The following is a 20,671-nucleotide window of genomic DNA, read 5'->3' as shown; positions in this document are numbered from 1 at the left end:
GCCGAACCGGTACACATTAAAGGTTACAGATCCTATCGGAGCTGGTCTGCTCGCACGGGAATTTTAGTACTTGGTGCTGGCAGATGACTGGAATTCCCATTCCATCAGCTCAGGCAGGAGAACTGTTACAATCACGGAAGGCAGAACCAGGCCGGGAAACCTTTGGTATAAGACGGAATTTTTTTTGTTTTGTTTCTGCATCACAACTGCTTAAATGTTTCGAATACGTGTCCCCAACCCCTAGGCATTAGCCTGTGGGTGAAAGGGAATATGCAGAGGGTGGAAAGATTTGTCCATCTAAGCACCGATTTGGTTCACTGTATAATAATGATGTATAACAATCCTTGCTTTTGATGTAGCTCCTTATCACGTCATTGAGAAGTCTCAAAGCGCTTCACAGAATATACTGTAAATTGAATTGACTGAGTATATTGTGGGCGAAACGCAGCAGTAAGTAGGAACCTCCTTGTTAGTCAATTGGCGGATCACTTTCCGGGAATAATAATGCCCCTCTAAAATAAATTTGGGCACTTTGGTCAAATTTGGGCATAAAATACAAAAGTCACAAAGTTATGATGAACTTCATAAAACACTGGTAAAAAATCAGTATAAAACACTAGAGACTGTGTTCAGTTCTGGGCCACACACTTTAGGAAGGATGTCTAGGCATTGGAGAGGGTGCAAAGGAGATTTACCAGGATGGTACCAGGAATGAGGGCCTTCAGTTATCAGGAGAGGTGAGAGAAGCGAGGATTATTCTCCTTGGAGCAGAGAAAGTTAAGAGGAGACTTAATAGAAGTTTTCAAAATTATGAGGGGATTCGATAGGGTGAACAAGGAGAAACTATTCCCACTGGCGGTGGGTCGGTAACCTGAGGGCACCGATTTTAAAATAGCTGTTAAAAGAAACAGAGGGGAGAGGAGGAGAAATGTTTTCACACAGCGAGGTGTTGGGATCCGGAATGCATTGCCTGAAAGGCTGGTGGAAGCCGATTCGATAACATCTTTTAAAAGTGAAGTAGATAATTATTTGGGGAGGACGAGTTTGCAGGGCTATAGGGAGAGAGCGGGGGAGTGGGTTTGATCAGGGCTATGGGGGAGAGAGCGGGGGAGTGGGGTTGATCAGGGCTATGGGGAGAGAGCGGGGGAGTGGGGTTGATCAGGGCTATGGGAGAGAGCGGGGGAGTGGGGTTGAATTGGACGCTCTTTTCAAAGAGCGGTACAGACCCGATGGGCCAAATGGCCTCCTTCTGTGCTGTATGATTCTATGACTGTTCAGGGGACACTGCTGCGCGCAATTGGCTGCCGCGTTTCGTTCGCAAAATAAACAGTCACTCCACTTTGCAGTATATCCTGTGAAGGGCTTTGAGAACGTCTCAATGACGCGATAAGGCGCTGTATCAAATGCAAGGACTATCATTATGAAGGCAGTTCGGGGTGCAGAGCTGCGGGTCTCTGGTTGGGCAGCCTGAGTAGGAAGGTGTGCATGGACCCGCTGCGAGGAAAGCCCCTCTTCTCCTTGGCCGGCTTCCACTTGTCGTTCTGAATATCATAGACCAAGGTCAGCATTCTGTTAACCGTCAGGACCGAGTCCCCTCTGACGACCGCGGTGAACAGCGCCCCTTTGCTGTTGACGTACTGGCCGGACAGCGCGCTCCACTGGTGCCGGGTCAGGTTGAAACAGTCGATGGCGCATCTCAGGAAGTCGTCCGCCGGTCCGTTGCGCATGACGTACAGGTTGTCGGCGTGAGCCACCATGCAGTGGCCGTAACTCTGGGGCCGTCTCAAGGTGGTCACCAAGGCCCAGGTGTCCTCCGCGCACCGATACTCGTAGATATCGGTGGTGTCCATGGGGAGCCAGAGGCACACGAAGATCCGGCCCATGGCCCGGGTGCAAGCCACGCTCTCGGCCGGCCTGGGCAGGTGGGCTGCTGAGGACCATGTGCTGGTCGCCACCTGGTATCGCTCCACGGAGGCCAGAGCCACGTTCTGATACATCCCACCGAGGGCGTAAAGACTCCCGTCCTGTCCCGTCAGGGTCAGGCTGTAGCGGAGCTGCTGAGGGCAAGGGAATTCGTTCCAGCGATCCTCGGCCGTGTTGTAGCAGAAGCTGAGCTCCACCAGCCGCTTGTTGTAGGCGCAGACCCCCCCCACGATGTAGATGTTGTTGCCCATCATGGTGACGCCGGCCAGAGAGGTGGTAGCCTTGTCCGGCAAGGCCGTCAGTGTCTTCCACACATTCTCACCCTCGTCCAGGTAACAGAAGGTCCTGAACACGTCATCCAGGAAGCCCTGGGAGGGCGTGTGAGTGGCCACGGACACCAAGGTGCTAGGAGAAAAGGACTCGATGTAACTCAGCTCATCTTTGGGCAAACATCTCAGTTCCTCCCTGACGTTGGGGTAAAGATCTCTCATGAACAGAGCCGAGGCCTGGGTCAAGTCAAACAGCCCATAGGTGGCCGCTGCCTGGAACATCAGGACACAGTTACTGGAGCTGATGGTGTGCACCATGTGCTCTGACAGAGGCTTGGCTATGAGGAAAGCGGCACACTCTATCGCGTCGATGATTTCCTCGCCCGCCAGGATTGGCCTCTCGCCCGCCAGAACCTGGAGCAGGATCCTAAAGCCACGTGCTGTCAGCCCCTGCACCCGGATTTCCTGCTGGGAACATTCCCGCATTCCTGAGTCGAAAAGAGCCCGGAAGTACTCACTGCTCTCAGCCAGCATCGCCTTCTCAACAGAGAAAAGTTCCTCCTCCACTCTCACACCCAGATACCCTGCCGGCTGCATCTCCCCCAGGCCTTGCTTTAGTCAGACCCTGCGATCATAGATCACTTTCCTTGATAAACTTCTTAGAGCCGACTGGAATTGAACCTGAAGTCTGGAACCCTAGGTCTCAGGGAAACAGGTTCCCCCAACAGCACCCGGAGAGGATTGAATTTGATATTTAACGGCTCCAATTGAAGCAAAACACAACCCTATCCTACAGGCTTGTTTCCTTTTAGTTGCTTGTTTGGTTGCAATGACTGGCTGCGTACGCATTCTCTGACATTAAAGTATCCATATCACTGGCTATAGATAGCTGAGTCCTGCCTAATATATCTAACCTAGCAGGTATTTTAGAACCAACAGCCCTGTAGACTGTCCTTGCACTCGGGTCTCTAAACAAAAAACTGCGTTGAATGATGAAGAACATTTTAGAGGGATCTTAAAACAAAGGATGGCCTTAGAGCTAAGCTCTAATTAAAAGATGCTTTCTTCACAAAGACGTTTATAATAATGTGGCTCGCACTGTTCCTAGGAGATTCTTGTTGCAGTCAAATGGCATGTTTTTGAAAGGGTATTGCTCGATACCTGGGAGGAAAATGTATTAAGGTACATGAAGAAAAGGATTCAAAGGTTTACTGTGATCTAATCAACTGGCAGAACAGTTTACTTGGGGCCAAATGATTTCCTTGTTTGTAGTTTTCCTAATTATAGCAACTATTACATTGACATGAGCCAAAACTCCTCACAATCGGTTACTGTCTTGTGTTGTGACTTTTTGGAGGCGAATGAGACAACTGTTTGCACCAACACAATGCCACAAACAGCCAAGAGGTGAATGAAAAATGATTAGGAGGGAATTGTTACGCCAGCAGATGGGAGAAACTCCCTCCTCTTTTTGATTAGCAACACAGGATCTTTGAAGTCACCTGAACACGTAGACAGGACCTCGGTTTCATCCAAAGGACGATACCTCTTTGTCAATGCGGAGCTCACTCCTCGCACTGTGTCTGGACGATGTCAGTTCCAAATCCCACTTCTCGAGGCTGAGAAAATGGTGAATTCAACAGTTTCCCTTCAACATTTGGCTTCCTGACAAACCCCCATGTTGGTGTCGCAATATTGTCCGTAGCAGATGGAGCTCTCCACAGAGCACAGATAGGGGCCTAAACTGCAACAACAAAACAAAGCAGACCGCAAATATTTTGAGAGCCCAGTTCACAGTTGCGTCAAGCCTAAATAATGGATTGATAAACACAGTCGGTTCTAAATAGTTTGAGATCTCGAGACACGAGTAATGAATACATTGCTCAAGAGAAAGACCTTGTTGCCCATTTAAGACGTGCATTGCAAAGGTTAAATAAAGTTTCAGACCATATTGCTAGACTCACTTAGATTCCCATATCTCTTGGGTGCAGATATGCCCTGTTTTGTTGCACAAGACTTTATTTGGTGCACTTAGACAGACCGAGAGTCGAGCTAAATTTGGGAAATCAAAGTGTTTTCAAAGTGTTTTGACTGCACACTATTGTGATTTCGGGGTCAGGTTAAAGAAGTTAGTAAAAAAAAAAGCCCAGTTCTAGGCTCTGTAGTATAATAATAAAATAAGATTTAATCTTTGCACGCTATCATGGCACTGAAACGTGTGAATTTACTGTGGAGTCCTGTGGCGTAGTGGTTAGAGCACTCAACTCGCAAGCGAGAGCGAGGACCAGGGTTCAATTCTCAGGCGAAACCTTGGTTTAAGTTTCCTTACTCCACACGCCTCTGTTTACCCAGCAGTAAGTAGGAACCCAGTTGTTAGTCGATTGGTGGATCGCTTTTCTGGAAGTAATAATCCCTTTAAAAAATAATAATGATTTGGTCACTCAATCCACAACTGTTTGTGGGACACTGTTGTGCGCAAATATGGCTGCCGTGTTTCTCCCGCAAAATATACAGTCAATTCCTTTACCGTATATATTCCGTGAAGCGCTTTGAGACGTCTCGAAGACATGATAAGGCACTATGCCACATGCAAGGCTTATTATTAGCAGCAATAGTAGTAGTAAGGATTGACGGTGAAGTGCAGTGACAGTGTATTTAGTTGGTTCAATCGAAGAGAGAGCGCTATCAGTGAGCCAGGCTGCTGGTTATTTTGACTGGGCTACAGACACGCCTATCTCAAGACCCAATCTACACAGCTGCATGAGAGATGCCGGCAACATTGGGGTGTAATGGCATATGACTTGTGTAGTTCTGCTCCATTTAAAGCCATTATATCTGAACTTTCAGTAACTATGGTAACACCGCTTTGCCGGTGACCAGTCTGTTTTGTAGCGAGCGAGTGGATTCATCAGGTTAGGAATCAAACCTTCAAGGCTAGTTTTGACGACTCGGTGGTGATACGTTCAACTGAAGAATGATGTGTTTCTGGTTCTGTGGATTTTAATAAGGTAATAAAATATATTCAATTCATCTCCTTCCATCTTTGCTGCGGTCAATCTCCTTTAGAGTATCCAAGAACAGAGAGAGCTGGGAAAACTCAGCAGGTCAGGCAGCAGAGAAAGGAAAGTGAGTCAACGTTTCGGGTCCAGATGCTGCCTGACCGGCTGAGCTTTTCCAGCTCTCTCTGTTTTTGTTTCAGATTCCAGCATCTGCAATATTTTGTGTTTCGTCCCCCTTTTGCGGTGTATTCGGTGAAGCGCTTTGAAACGTCTCAATGCCTTGTGAAAAGGCGCTGTATCAAATGCAAGCGAAACTCGGCAGCCCATTGCGCACAGCAAAAAAAAAATGTTAGTAATAAAGATACTAGGGTTGAAATCACAATTTTTATATATGTTTAACAATGTTAAACTGCGCTGACACTTGCTCCATAGTTACACAAGGAAAGTGATATGAGAGGTCATGTCGTTGAGCACGAATGTAAAAGAGATGGGTTTGCAGTGATGTATAAACGAGTGATCTGGACAGTATTTAACAAAATGTAGGAATGCACGTCATTAATTCCTGTACATCTGTACTTCGGGGGAAAAAAATACTTTGCATTCTTTGTGAGCTGTTTCACTGGAGCTGGACATTGCTGGGGTTGGGCTTAGGAATGTCAAATATGATTGCATTTTATTTTACTTTATGTGGAACGTTAAGTGTGTTTGCAGGTCTGGTACTGTGAATTAAGTGAGAGGCTGATGGGAAATGTAACAGGACATGTAGAGGGCAAGAATTGGGCTCATTAACAAAACAAACTTCTGTATCATTTTATCAGTTATTATATTTAAAATCATTACTTACAATCCCATATCTGTGTCTGACAGACATCACTGATATCATCTCATAACATCAAATAAGTCATTAGAAAGCACTGCTGGGGTTTGGCGATATCTTTAAGAATAATCCTTGCATTTGATACGGCTCCTTATCGTGTCGTGGAGACGTCTCAAAGCGCTGCATAGAATATACTGCAAAGTGAACTGACTGTGGATTTGGTGGACGAACACGAAAGCCAAGTGTGCACGGCAGCGTCCCACAAACGGCCGCGATTTGGGCGACCGCATTTTCTTTTTTTCTAAGCCAATTTTTTTTTGGGGTGTGAGTGGGGGTTGGGTTGGGTTGTGGGGAGGAATGGGATGAACATTTGCAAGGGAGGAAACATCCAGGGAAAGAGCAGGGATTGAGGATGGAGTAAATGACAGCCAGTGGGTGAGCTGGGGGGCAGTTGAGCTGTGATGGGGTGAGATGTTAACACCAGGACCTCTTGAGATGATGATTAACCCATGTTAGAATGGAATAGGACACACAGTACCTGCATTGCAACCTTAGAGCAGCGCCCCCTACCGCACATGTGCATATTACACACACTGCAACCTCTCTGAGATGTTGGGAAGTGCAACTTTTAGTCCTTAAAGGAGGATAATAAATCCTGGGCAGGATGTTTCTTTTCCCCCCCCCCCCTCCCCCATGAGGGCAATTAAGAGGACTTGTATGCATCATTTTTTTTTACACACTTCAGGGATGGAGGGGATTGAATAGCCCCAAGTTTCACGTGCACATAGGATTTATTTATCCAGAAATGGGATGGGAGGAGAGAAAAAAGTGGGGGTGGGTGGGGGGGTGGTGAAGGAAAGGAAGAAAAAGAAGAGAAGGGGGTGGGGGGGAGAAAAAGAGAGTGAGAGAAAGAGTGGAAGAGAAGAGAGAGAGAGAGAAAGGAAGGAAGGAAGGAAGGAAGGAAAGAAAGAAAAGAAGGGAAGAGAGAAAGAGAGAGATGAAACAAGAGGACACACACACAGAGAGAGAGAGACAGAGAGAGAGAGAGAGAGAGAGATTCAGCACATCCTATTTCCACTGGTGAATTGAAATGAACAGTTAAAATTAACCAGTTCACCATCAGACAGTTTCAAAAAAAAAAATGTGGCTCCACATCCCTATTGGTGAAACAAGTCACAGGAAAGTTATAAGGGGTTAGTTTGATGAGAGAGAGAGAGAGAGAGAGAGAAAGAAAAACCACACACCATCCAGACTAATCTCTCATTGCCTGGGTTCCTGAGATTCCTGACCAGTGAGTCCAGCCATTGCTTGTGTGTTAAACCCCAGGGGCTAAAAAAAATTATTTATTATTATTTTTTTTGCTGCTGCTGCTGCTGCTGCTGAAGTCGGTGGCAGTTTTCTTGCACGTTCGAGGCACTATTTATAGTGTGTGTGCTCAGGCTGCAGCAATTTGTTGATTAGATACAGTCTCTATTTGTTATACAGATGTTCACGCAAAGGAACTCAATGCAGCTGCACTGCCTTACAAGGGATGTGGCTGTGGTTCAAACCATAATCACCAGCAGCATCTCTCTCTCTCTCTCTCTCCATCCCTCCCTCTCTCTCTCCCTCTTTCCTCGACGATTTCTTTTCGAAACTCGCATTCTGCACTTGGCAGAGCAGTGATGGAAGAGGTTGGTGGGAGGCAAAGCGAATAGAAAGCGAATGCATTGCATTTGCATCTCTTTGCATCTCCTCTGTGCGCTGTTGTGTGTTGCTTTTTCCTTCTCTCTAGTCTCTCTGCTGCTGGGAGGGATGGACAGAGATTACAGTGAAAAGAGGGAGGAAAGGAAGTGAGGAGAAGGGGAGAGAGAGAGAGAGAGAGAGAGAGATCCTCCTGAAATTGACCTGAAACCTCTCTCACCAGAGATCCCATCGCACAAGTGGGGTTTGACGATGCTCCAGTGAAGTCCAACCCAGGATGTCCCTGATGTTTGGGAAAGGCAAATCCAGTGGGTTGCTCCATTCATCCAACTCCCTGGATCGAGAGAAGAGTCTCCCAACTTCCATTCAGGAATGTAACCTTGTCATGTTGGGTTGCACTGGATCTGGGAAATCTGGTAAGAGATATTTTGGTGGGGTTTTTTTGGGGTGGTGGGTGGGGGGGGGGGGGGGGGGGGAGGTGGCGGTCAGCCGGGTGTCTTGACACATGCGAAAACCCATCACCCTTTGCTTAAGAGCGTCCAAACCGAAGCTGAGTATCATCCCATGCATCGTTCGTCCCACCTACACGTGGAAATTCCGGAGATAGATTGTTGGAATGGGACGCGCACTCTCTCTCTCTCGCTCTCTCTCTCTCCTGTTTACCCAAGAGACTGCGTCCAACAACAACTTGCATTCATGTAGGCGCCTTTCGTGCGGGTTATTTGTCCCGGAGAGCTTGGGCTTGCACTTACACTGCGTGTTTCGAGCTCTAAACTGTTCACTCACTCACGCACCTACTCACTCATGCACCCACGCACTCACCCACGCACTCACCCACGCACTCACCCACGCACTCACCCACGCACTCACCCACGCACTCACCCACGCACTCACGTACGCACTCACGTACGCACTCACCCACGCACTCACCCACGCACTCACCCACGCACTCACGTACGCACTCATTGAGATTGGTTCCATCAACACATTTTTAAATCCTAACTGGTAATTGATTATTTGTTCGTCGGTTGCACTGTTTCAAATAGCAACTTAACTTTATGGTCCTCTCCTTCGGCCCACAAAATATACAGTCAATTCACTTTACAATTATAATTCTGTCAAGTGCTTTGAGACAATGTGATAAGATGCTATATCGAACGCAAGGATTATTATTATTATTATACTCTGACTGCCTTTCGGATGATAGAAAACGCACTTCAATCTTTCTCTACCGAGTGTTGATTTCAGTGACATTGAAAATAACCCGTTGGTGTGTTGATTTTTCCTGCAGCTCTGACTGTGAAGTTTCTCACCAAAAGATTCATAAGCGAATACGATCCACACTTGGGTAAGTACAAAAGAGTGTGAGTGAGCACCATTCAATTGCGTTTTTCCACCTGCTTTGTGTGGAAATTTGATGCACTTTATGCGAGCAAATATGGACCAACTTTCTCTCCGCTCCACTGGCCTGGGTCTTGGAGCAATTATGTCAGTCAATCAGTCAGTCCGAGATGCTCTTTCACTTTGTCATCGTTGTTTATTGTGTTCCAGAGGATATCTACACTTCTGAAGAGCTGGTAGATCATCAGGCAGTCTTGGTGAAGATAATGGACACAGCTGATCAGGTAACTTGGATCTCTCTGGTGGGAGATCGGAGGGTTGTTTGAGACATTATAACACAGGGAATTTTAAACCCATTGTATGTATAATTCACTAGAGGTTGCTCTTTGCCTGTAACCACAACTACGTCAACAATTTGCATTCATACAGCGCCTTTCACATCGCAATTAAATGCCTAGCTATTTGTTTTGTTCACAACAATAACAGGAATAAATTGCATTTATACGGCATCTTTCACGTCCCAAGGTACTGAACCTTTAAACTAGACAAAGCTTGTAATCGTTAGTGACTACACAGGTAAGGAATGGGTTAACTGAGCAAATGAGAAATCCAATTTTCCAGAGAATATATCCCTTTCTTGTCGCCATCCAATTGAAGTTCAGCTGGCGTGGACTTCAAGGGGAATAACATGTGTAGTTCTGTAATTGTAAAACCAAATAAATTATAAATGAATCAACAAAAGTTAAGTCAAGATCCCATTTATCATAAAGCTTAAAAGCAACGAGACAGAGCTGGAGCAATCTTCTCCCAGGAATCTTTTTCAATAATTAAATGTTTTCTCTTTGTACTTATGCAATGTGTTGTCCTGACAATATCACTGTCTCTGTTGTGAGTTCCACAAAGAGATGCTGACCCTTGAAATTGACTTGAAACTGCATCAACCCAGAGACATGTGTGAGCCTGGCTCCGTTCATAGCATTCTTGCCTCTGAGTCAGAAGGTTGTGGGCTTGAGGCCCTATGTCAGGACTTTGAGCTCCCAGTCTAGACTGACACTCCAATGCTGTGCTGGGGTAGCACTGCATTGTCAGAGCTCACGGAGACGTTTAACCGAAGTCCCATCTGCCTGTTCGGGTTGCTGTTAAAGATCGCAAGGTGCTATTCAAACAAAGATGGGATTTTCTCTCAGGGATCTCCTAGCAATTCCCCCCAGAGAGAGAAAAAAAACTTTGTGGCTGTTGGTGGGACATTGCTATGCACAAATTGGCTGCCTACAAATACACAACATAGCCAATACACTTTACGATGCAAGAATAATTATTGATTATTATCTAATGATCTGATGTGAGCTGTTGCAAAGCTGAAGACGGACGGAAAACAGTAATGGTGCAGGCACTGGACACTTTACCTTTTAAAGTTATAGTTTCATGAGTTGCACCTGTATGTGTGTGCAGGTGATGATTTGTTTGTACGGGTTTGTCTGTCTGTCTGTCTGTCTGTCTGTGAAAATAGTCTGCAAACTACAGCTCACAAAAACAGTCATTTTAGTTTCTTTCCTCTTTAAAACACAGGACAAGCCAACAAACTCGGAACGTTACCTAAACTGGGCAAATGCGTTCATTGTGGTCTACAGCATCGATAACAGGAGGAGTTTTGAGGGTTGCCAGCAATACCTCACTGTAATTGCCAACCACACCAAAGGCCTGCCACACGACTGTCCCGTTATTTTGCTGGGCAATAAATTGGATATGGAGAGATATAGGTAAGCAATGTTTATCGTCAAAACCTTCTCAATTCCTCCTCCTCTGAAGCATTTGTTCAATTCTTCCTTCTACTGGGTTGCATCCTTAGGCACGTTTCCTTACTCTACGTGTTAGTCAATTGGCGGATGACTTTCTGCTGGAGTCAGCTGGAGTGACTGTGCTGACCATCGATAACTAAAGTTTCTATAAGGTCCTAATAATAATAATAATAATAATAATCCTTACATTTGGTAAAGCACCTCATCATGTCATTGAGATGTCTCAAAGCACTTCACAGGATATATACTGTTTCACCCACAAAGTACACAGTCAATCCACTTTATAATATATTCTGTAAAGCACTTTGAGATGTTTCAACGACGTGATAAGGTATTATATCCATTAACAGGGATTATTATTATTTATTGTTACTGTAAAGTGGATTGACAGTGTATATTGTGGGAGAAATACCTCTTTATTGTTGTACACACCTCTCTAAGCTCTTCACATCCCTGTTGTTTTCAGGCAGGTGAGCAAGGCTAATGGTGTGTCCTTGGCGTCCAAATCTAACAGCTTGTTTTACGAAGTATCTGCCTGTCTGGACTTTGAGTCTGTCCGGCACGTCTTTCACGAAGCGATACGTGAGGTGAGACGAGAGACAGAGCGCCACCTTCCCGTCAGGCCTCTCTTTATCTCGAGGAGAAGCCAGCGTTGAGTATTGCTCACCCGCCTGCCTATGCCCAGTCCCTCAAACACCACCCGGCCACGTTTGGCTCCCATGGACTGTCCACCGCCATCTACAAGGAGGTGCCCACCATCACCTCGGCCAAACTGGTCACCGTGAAGACAGCGAGGGCCCAAAGCAAGCGGAGAACTCCCACACTGACCTTACTGAAAGGCTTTAAAATATTTTAAACGTCTTGATAAAAGCTCGCCCCAGCTGATTGTGCAACTGGGATGTCACAAATTTTGATACATCGTCAGCCAAACTAACGTCATCGGGCACCAGCGGGGATCCAGACAACAACAACAAATTACATTTGTACAGCGCCTTTCATGTCGGGAGAGCGTCCCAAGGCGCTGGACAGTCAGGGATTTGGACCCGAGCTACATGCTCCCTCTTGGTGACATCAACCAAAGGTGAGGACAGGATTTTGACAGAGGGTTTGATGGATAAATTATTGCTCGGTTCACGATTTGCCCGGAGGCTGATGTTTCACTGAGAGACAAGACTTTGGGGGGGCTGTGGACAAGCTCAAACCCAGGAGATGAATTTTTCTAATAATAATCCTTGTATTTGATATGACACCTCATCAGGTCGCCCAGACGTCCCAAAGCGCTTCATAGGATATACCGTGAAGCGGATTGACTGTGTATTTTATGCCACAGTGGCCCACAAAGAGCCATGGAATGAGTGATTTTTATTTGACTACCAAAATTTTTATTTGGCAAGGACACTAATCCTTGGTGGCTTCACAGGTGGCCTTGGTGGCTTCAATCCAAGGACACCTTGCCAGCAAGAGAGAAACTCCCTTCTCTTTTCGAGTAGTGCCCCGTGATCTTTAACGTCCACCTGTACAGGCAGACGGGACCTCGGTTTAACGTCTCATCCAAAGGACAGAGTTTTTGCCCAGGAGTTAGAATTTACCTGGAAGTGGGGGTGCTATTCCCAACGCTGAGGGTTCTAGAAACACTGAACAAAGCCCCATATTTACATGCTGATCTCTGGGTTGCCACAAACTGCGTCCAAAGGTGCGTTGGGCGAAGAGAGGCTCTGAGATTGGTATTCAAGCATGTTGTGTTTGTTGGGAGAGATTTATTGTGTGTCGAGCTGACCTGGGAACGCTGAACGCTGCCTCAGTTAGAAAAAGGGCTCCCGGTGGCAATCACTCTCTTAATAGTATAAAAATAACCAAGAGATCATTTGTATTCAATGTTTAATCAAATCACTGAATTCTAATAATAATTATAATCCTGTATTTGATATAGCACCTTATCACATCATTGAGGCATCTCAAAGGGCTTCACAGAATATACTGAGCAAAACGCGGCAGGCAATTTGGCACAGTAGGTCCCACAAACAGCCGTGGATTGAATGACCACATTTTTTTCGGAGGGATTACTTCTAACAGAATCCAGGTCTCGCTGACTGGTGAAGCCTAACTTATTGTCCGTTGTCATTTTTGCTCGTCGCTTTGTTTGTTCTGTGCTTTTTAAGGAAAAAAATCCACAATTCTAAAGTTTCCTCACACCTCTCACTACATCATAGGAGATTTTAGAAAAATCAGTAGGTTATTTTGTGCTTGAAAATAATATTAATTCAATAAACGTCCAAAGTTTCGTTGCTTCTACTGTAGTTTGTGATTTATTCTCTCTGTATTTAACTTGCCACTTTTAGAAATTGATTATGTACAACCTCCTCCTCCCGCCCCCTCCCCAACTTAAAAAGCAAATAGGTGATGAAATTTGTATACAACTGGAGAGAGCTCTACATATTGTCTCGCCAAGATTTTTATGGGTTAGTTACTGTTCATTGTATCTATATTCTACAGATCTACTGGTTTGCTCTCATTTTACATCCTTTACATTTTACAAAATCAATGTTGGTTCTCTCTAATTTTGCCTTTGCACAGCTAAAAGGATGTTGATTAATGTAATTAATTATAGTTTTTAATCTATGACTACAATTATACTACCTACTTATGCAACTTTTACCTTTTCATTTATTTATATAGTCTGCTTTAAGTTTATATCACTCTCTCAACGTTTTATATATATATATATTTATATATATTACTGTAATATTTAGTTATAGTGGTGGTTGGTAACAGAACTAGCTAACAGCTAGTTAGAGCCACTCCTGACATTAACTGAAAGACAAGCCACAGTCACGGGACATTTTGCTTTCTAGCATTCATTTATTTTTTCACTCCCCATTTTAACTTGTTCCACGTTATATAGCGTTTGGCAGTTCACAGTGTTTGTAGGTGATCTGATCTCAGCACTCTGTTGTTTTACTGCTTTGGGCCATTTTCCTGCAAAGACTGACCTGACCTGTAGTGTTCCTTTCCTAAGTCAAACCTTCCCAGAATGTTCAGCTATTTTATTTTCCTTCAATTTATGCTTCCCTATTCTTGCCCCGCCTGCCTTTTTTTTATTTTAACTTTAGTCATTTTCTGTAAAAAAAATACCTGATAATAACTGTAAAAGGAGCCAGTATTTGTGAGGTTAAACAAAACTGGTCCATTTTCTCACTGTCTTTCTCAATATAACATGCAACAGTCGAGCGCTTAACGTGTACGCAAACACTAAATCTGTTGTGTAATTTAGCCAGTAAACTGTTTTGCAAAAGTTATATTTTATTTCTTTACGAAATTCTACGAGTCCCATTTAAATCCTGTGATTGGGGGTGGAGTGGTGGATGGGGGGAAGTGTTTCGAGTGGGGTGGATGGGGGGGGGGGGGGTGTGGAGAGGGCTTTACACCATATCTTCCTTTGCACTTAGAAGAATCGCACCAATATCTCCATCTTTCCAGCGAATCAGTATCTCTCCAGGCTTGGGTGAGCCAGGTGAATGCCGCTGAGGCCGGCGCTGAGGGATAGAGGTTTGCCTCGTCGGCAGCATCAGATCCACCTCCAAAGGCTCATCGTCACTTTCTGAAGACTGATGTTTTACGAGCTGTCGAGTTGCCTTGATCATTTTAATGTTGTCAATGTTTGCTGGCTGCTGGATTATGATCTTTTTCTTCCTCCTATAATAATAATAATAATCCTTGCATTTGATACTGCGTTTTTCACATCTTCCAGATCTCTCAAAGCGCTTCACAGAGTAGACTGTAAAGTGAATTGAGGGTGAATTGTGGGCGAAACGCGGCAGCCAATTGCACACAGCAGTGTCCCACAAACAGTCGTGGATTGAAGTGACCAATTTATCACTGTTTGGGATTTGTTTCCTTTAATAATTCCTATAATAATTACTATAATAACAACAGTGACAGGTGAACTCATAGGTGTCTCACCACTGGAGTAGAAATGGGAAAAAAAAATTCTGCTTCTAGTTAGAGGGAAAAAATGGTGCCCTCAACTTAATGAACTCTTACTAAGTTCAATTAGGAAAAGTGTAAAGTTACTTATTCATTTATTATTAAATTATTATTAATAATAACTTAATATGTTAACGTACTAAATTATTATTCTTAATACTAATAACTTTAATAATAACTTTAATAATAAGTTGTACAGCATATCCAGTCAACCCAATTGCCTGTTTAGAGGGATTTAAAGGAATAAAAGACAAGATTTTACTTACATTTTGCCCTGGGGTTTAACCACAGAATCACGAACCCGAAGATCAAGACCAGAAGAGCAATCCCTAACATGCAATAGTTCCACACAATGTCTGCAATAAAAAGAAAAGGGGAATTTAATACCATTAATAGTTACAGGGAATGTGTCTAGTAACCTGCTCAAGAAGACAACAATTCAGACCATAGGCTCCGTCCAGTGTCCTCAACCCGAGCACATCTCCCAATGTTTGATCACTATAAATGTGCAAGGATATTATTGGTAGTATTATCATAGCAAAGTTGTTAAGTTATTCTCTACCTCGTGGTTGATTCGCCCTCCTTTCCTTTCCTTCCCTCCCCCTCCAAACACGGTGAGATAAACCCAAGGTGCTTTGATTTGGTGTCAACCTGAACCAGGTCGCATGGATTCAGCCCCCAGTTCGAGGCGGTTAGCGCTGTCACCAATCTTCGCCCCCTCGTGGCAAAGATGGTACTGCAGCATTTCCATCGAAGGGCATTGTCGGTGCCAGATGTGGGCAATGGGTGGTGGGGGGAGGGGGGGGGGAAACTAAATAATGTGTAATAATAATAATAATAATAATCCTTGCATTTGCTATAGCGCTTTTCACGTCGGGAGGACGTCCCAAAGCGCTTCACAGAACACACTGTCAAGTGAATTGACTGTATATTTGTGGGCGAACGCGGCAGCCAATTGCGCACAGCAATGTCCCACAAACAGTCGTAGATTGAAAATGACCAATTTATTATTGTTTTTGGTTTTGGAGGATTATTATTAGGCTCTGTGTGGAGTAAGGAAACTTGCCCAAGGTTTCGCCCTCTGCCTGGAATTGAACTCAGGTCTCTCACTTGCAAAGCGAGTGCTCTAACCACTGAGCTACAGGACTCCAAACGGCCAAGTTACGACACTTACGCTCCTCTGGGTTGCATGAGGACTTCGTTCCTTGTGCGTTATTCTTGGGCGTAATGGGTGAAGCTACTGAACTTCTAGGTTTGGCCAATGTTCTTGTTGCGATTCCTGTTTCAGTGAGACGAAAATTAGGAACAACAGCGGTAATAAACCAGTGATCCACTCCATCATTTACGGCTAACTTCTGTTAGGCAACAGAACCTACCACACCGTGCAAATTACTCCTTTCACCTGGGATAATGTCTTGAAAATACAGAATCTCTCATGACCGATTATGTTTTCCTCCCGATGTGAAAGGCGCTCTATAAATGGGATCTTGTTGTTGTTGCTGTTGTTTATATCTTTTTAGGCTAGACATAAGACAGTGATTAGGGACCATTGTTTGCACCCGTTATCTCCCCTCCACCCACCCCACACCCCTCCCCCCCTCCCCCCCCCCCCCCCCCCCACACACACATTATTTTGGTCAACTGTATGGCTTCCAGACACTCTATGGCCATTTCAGGTGAGTCATTTTGGAATAAAAATCTTTTCTTGAAATAATTCAGTCACTCACTCTGCTCCCTTATTGTCATGATCTGTCTTGGATCAGACCACATCTCAATATCTATCCTACTAATCTAATCAAGGTCTAAATATATATTTCTTCATACAGATAACAATGAAAATATGGAATGCATTGCCCCAAAAGGACAAAAGGGGAGAATCAATTGGGATGTCTCAAAGGGAGATAGACAGATACTTGGAAAATAAGAGTAGTCTGGAGTAATGGAAGAATGTGTATCCTTGTGCCTATCCTGAATACCAAGGAAAAGTCTAAATGTTTTCAAGTAACTTCTACCCTGTTCCTCAGATTTACTTACCTTCCATCAGAGCACATAGAATGAGCCACAAACAGGCATAACTTCTGAATCCGTACATTTCTTTGCAACTGTGGAGGATGGAAATATTCAATTGAACAAGAGACCTGGAGGAGAAGAAAAAAGAAGTCACACTTTCAGCATCTGCTCTGCCCCCATTTCCCCATTCAAGTTGATTCCGTTCGATTTGACAAAACAATTAAAGATATGCGTGAACCAAAGCTGAACCCGATTTGGTAGATGTATCCTAACAGTTAACTAAAATGGTAACCTGATAGTAAACACAAGCCACTAACTATTGTAACAGTTTGCGAAAATTCTAGCCTTTTGGTAAACTCATTGAAAAAAAACAGTTGCCACTCTAAACTTTGCACACAAAAATATACATAGTGGGCTCTAATTTGCAATAGTTCTTAACAAAATTCCAGAGTGTTAGAGATTATTTTCTGTGACCCACAGAAACTCCCCTGTATTCGTCATCGAGTATCAGATTTGTCACCATTAGATCTGAAAGGATGAGCTCAGTGGCTGAGGTCAATGACACTGATGTTAACTTCCCCACTGTTTGAAAAGGAAGGGAAATTGTTTCTACGTCCTGACCAGGAAAACCTCCTAAATAGTCATTCACCTCCAGGTTGGTAGTGGAACTTTTCTGTCTGCAAAATGACTGCCAAAAGCAAAACATCACCGCATGCGAGTGAATTAATGAACCTTTACATCTAAATGAATGAATTCCTATTTGGTAGAAACGTATAATGTTTTGCCCACAAAATACACAGTCAATTCACTTTACAGTATATCCTGTGAAGCACTTTGAGATGTCTCGATGACATGATAAGGCGTAATACAAATGTAAGGATTATTATTACTATCTCAAAGAGCTTCCCAATTTCTGTGAAACTCTTTGAGATGCTTCAACATAATACGTGCTTCCAAATAGGAACTCATTCATTCAAATCCAATTTTTTTTTCTGTTATTACATCGCAAATGCAGTGGCGTTTCTGTGGGTCAAAGAAAAGTCTAATCAGATTCTTTAATCTGAAATTTTATTAAGAAATATTGCAAATTAGACCCCATAATGCATATTTTTTATGTGCAAAGTGGAGAGTGGCAACAGGGTCAATTGGTTTCTTAACAGAGCGTGTTGTTAAAGGTGATTTTTCGTTGCCAAGTCCTGCCAATAAAGAGGACAAGTACATCAACCAATGTAAAACTAATGTGAGCAAAATCAAGAGTATGACCCAAGTCGGTTGTAACCAAAAGGTTAATGACACTGAAACTTGCTAATCTTGTCTGTCTACACTCTTCTGAAGCCACCAATAAAATCAAAGGTTGTTTTTTTTTATGACCACACAATTCTATCTTTAATTACTTTTGCTTTGCTTGGCTGCTTTGAAAAACCGAGGTACATGTCCAACATTATAGTTGCTGCCAAATAGATGGTCGTTCATTCGAATCTAATGTCCAAGGTTGGCAGAAATGGGAATAGTTTTATCATGAGTTTGAAGTATATACAGCAAATCTCACACAAGTCGTATCAGTTGAGACCATACGTAATAATAATCTTTTCATTTTATTATTATTATTATACATTTAATACAACTTATGCAAAGTATGAGTTATGGCAACTTGCATAGAATGGAAACTTTTGAACGGACTTAGGCAATTATACGATTTATACAGAACAGACTTATGCACAACAGAAAGGAACCACATTATATTGAGGTTCATATAATACACAAACCTGGTAGACATAGGAACAAAAATGGTTTATTTGGTTTATTCATACACAATGAATTAATTTCAGCCCAGATATCATACATGGAAACTGCTGGGAATTTTGAAAGCGGAAGCAATTATATATACATCACCCCCTTTGCCTAATTTCTGGTGCTGGCAATAATAGTCTGGTCTCACCTGAAAAAAATAATAAAGATAACGAGAACATGATCAAATTAATTTGTAATACTACAGCATATAAAGCACGTAAACCGAAAGTTGGCAGTACCCGGCTCTGGGATATATTGTACACTTCTGTGAAAAGTTTCACCTTGTTATAACGTTACTGAATGAATGAAAGAAACATGAGTAAACACTTACCAGATTCAGTCTTGATCACTTCCGCCTCCTAGCCTCCAGCTCCCTTTAAAATAATCCATTGATGAGCCAATACTCCCTTTAAGATATACTCCCAACAGTTTAAACCTTCTTCTGTAGGTACACCACAAACAATGACTGGAGGAATTTTTTGGAATTTGGGCCTCTGGGGGTTAAACTTTGTGCTTTTATCGTCTTTCTTGCAGTTTTGAAATGTGTTCAGACGCATATTCCATCAAAGCAGGAAGCATTGCAAAGTTCAAGAAAACTTTTTCTGTGACAATTCAGTGACAATCCCTGGGGTTTGAGAGCCCAATGCTGATCCCAGATATTATGAATGGTCCATTCTGTACTTGGATAGGTTCGCAACTGCTCATTGTTAGTCTTATTTCCACAACCACAGTCCTTTAGTACAGTATATCCATGCTGTCATTTAAGTGATGCATTTATCTTAATCAATGTCACATTTTCACTCCCAAATTCTTCATTTGTATCTTATTAGCCCGGATGCAATAATATGTTCTAGTTTCTCACTTTAACTCATGTCTGATGTGAACAGACAACATATGGATGAAGGTAAACTGTATTTCATAGGGTTCACATGAATGATTAACACTATATAGAAAGTCAGTATGCTATACCCTCTCTCTCTCTCTGTTCCCACACAAATTCTCTCTTCAGATAGTCCTCAGATAGTCCTTGAATTTCCAACAACAACAAAATACTATGATTTGAACTTACCTTTGATTTGCAGACTGGAGTTTGTTGGGACTATTGAATTTCCCTGTTTGTTTCTATTGAGAAGGGTTCTTTGTCATCTCAAATCTGTTCCAGTAAGAGAACTCACCCTCTCCTTACTTCTCGTGCTGATAACATTTCTCAGTAATGAGCCTTGTGAAATTTCAGTGGGAGGAGGCGGAAGTCTTTGATTACATTGCCCACATTTTGTGATTCAGGTTCTTTGAGTCTAATCTGTCAATATTTGAATTATTCTTTCACTCAGTTATTTTTCATAAACAAAAAAACAACAGGTTGACAACCCATTTTAATTCACCTCTGCATTTTTTCTCTCTCTAAGACAGACTTAAACTGATTGTTGAGTCACCCCTGTCTTACTTATTACTGTAACCTTTCACTTTCGCCCACAAAACACACTTTAGTGGGAATCCACTTTACAGTATATTCTGCAAAGAGCCTTGAGAAGTCTCAACGACGTATAAAGCACTGTATCAAATGCAAAGATTATTGTTATTATTGCTGGAAACATCTATCTATATGTCAATTATAACTTATTTCCTTTATCTTTCTTCATTGAGTCAAGGTTTCAGGTAACTCTATTCGCCTGTGGTTTGTTTGGAGAGATTTCCAGTGGATGTTGATCTGTTCAAGAGTTCAGTGAATGATACTGAATTCCAAATATCCGCACAGAGCAATAACTCTGACATTTTATTGACCGGGGCAGTAAACTATAGTTACTGAATAACAGAAATCCATTCTGCTGCCAATCCCCTGACTACTCATTGATTGGGAATATTTTTCAAGCATATTTCAAAAGGCGTGAACTGTCTATTTATTTGCTTGGCTACAGTTGCAACACAAATGGGGCTCCCAAGATATTCCATTGATTTTATTTTTTTGGCAATTTCTTTCCAGCAAAGTTCTCAAATCCGACTGTTTATAATCCCGATGGTTTGAATTTCGCAAAATAATCCATCATAAACCCAGTC

General features: G+C 43.1%; 3 protein-coding genes across 9 annotated transcripts; 1 reads left to right on the top strand and 2 right to left on the bottom strand.

Annotated features, from left to right (window-relative positions):
* Positions 1 to 1,381: 1,381 nt before the first annotated feature.
* kbtbd13a (kelch repeat and BTB domain containing 13a) lies at positions 1,382 to 6,001 on the bottom strand. 2 transcript variants are annotated; one of them, XM_042344078.1, is made up of 2 exons: positions 5,982 to 6,001; positions 1,382 to 2,760 (listed from the first exon to the last, which is right to left on the bottom strand). In XM_042344078.1, exons 1-2 carry the CDS (start codon positions 5,999 to 6,001, stop codon positions 1,419 to 1,421), a joined length of 1,362 nt encoding a protein of 453 aa, XP_042200012.1. In that variant the 3' UTR covers positions 1,382 to 1,418. The 2 variants fall into 2 exon arrangements, with proteins under 2 accessions (XP_042200012.1, XP_007904132.2); XM_007905941.2 differs by lacking the exon at positions 5,982 to 6,001 and having other exon boundaries at positions 1,382 to 3,015.
* Positions 6,002 to 7,633: 1,632 nt separating this feature from the next.
* Positions 7,634 to 11,833, top strand: rasl12 (RAS-like, family 12). The gene is given in 6 exon segments (XM_007905932.2): positions 7,634 to 8,107; positions 8,983 to 9,039; positions 9,243 to 9,316; positions 10,602 to 10,792; positions 11,298 to 11,464; positions 11,467 to 11,833. Coding segments are annotated over 6 exon segments (849 nt in total). The 5' UTR covers positions 7,634 to 7,968; the 3' UTR covers positions 11,688 to 11,833.
* A 2,280-nt stretch (positions 11,834 to 14,113) lies between these two features.
* On the bottom strand, positions 14,114 to 20,084 carry LOC103186710. 6 transcript variants are annotated; one of them, XR_006085789.1, is made up of 7 exons: positions 19,686 to 20,084; positions 18,948 to 18,990; positions 18,669 to 18,764; positions 16,850 to 16,953; positions 15,990 to 16,094; positions 15,082 to 15,171; positions 14,114 to 14,524 (listed from the first exon to the last, which is right to left on the bottom strand). XR_006085789.1 is itself a non-coding variant. In XM_007905903.2 (7 exons), coding segments are annotated over exons 3-7 (312 nt in total). In that variant the 5' UTR covers positions 18,603 to 18,764; positions 18,948 to 18,990; positions 19,686 to 20,084; the 3' UTR covers positions 14,114 to 14,522. The 6 variants fall into 6 exon arrangements, 3 of the variants coding, with proteins under 3 accessions (XP_007904094.2, XP_007904120.2, XP_007904111.2); XR_006085788.1 differs by having other exon boundaries at positions 18,719 to 18,764; XM_007905903.2 differs by having other exon boundaries at positions 18,592 to 18,764.
* Between the last annotated feature and the right edge of the window lie 587 nt (positions 20,085 to 20,671).

Source organism: Callorhinchus milii, unplaced genomic scaffold (genome assembly GCF_018977255.1).
Source record: "Callorhinchus milii isolate IMCB2004 unplaced genomic scaffold, IMCB_Cmil_1.0 Scaffold26, whole genome shotgun sequence".
Classification (NCBI taxonomy): Eukaryota; Metazoa; Chordata; class Chondrichthyes; order Chimaeriformes; family Callorhinchidae; genus Callorhinchus; species Callorhinchus milii.
The sequence above is the reverse complement of the archived record's forward strand: the minus strand, read 5'-3'. Positions and strand labels throughout refer to the sequence as shown.

Bases quoted from the DNA above. Each gene is read 5' to 3' on its own strand.
- LOC103186710 (XM_007905903.2), bottom strand. The intron at 16,095-16,849 runs GTAAGTAAATCT...TCACTGAAACAG, and splicing joins TCTATGTGCTCTGATGGAAG to GAATCGCAACAAGAACATTG. The intron at 15,172-15,989 runs GTAAGTGTCGTA...TTTTTATTGCAG, and splicing joins CTCATGCAACCCAGAGGAGC to ACATTGTGTGGAACTATTGC.
- kbtbd13a (XM_007905941.2), bottom strand. From the start codon at position 2,789: ATGCAGCCGGCAGGGTATCTGGGTGTGAGAGTGGAGGAGGAACTTTTC.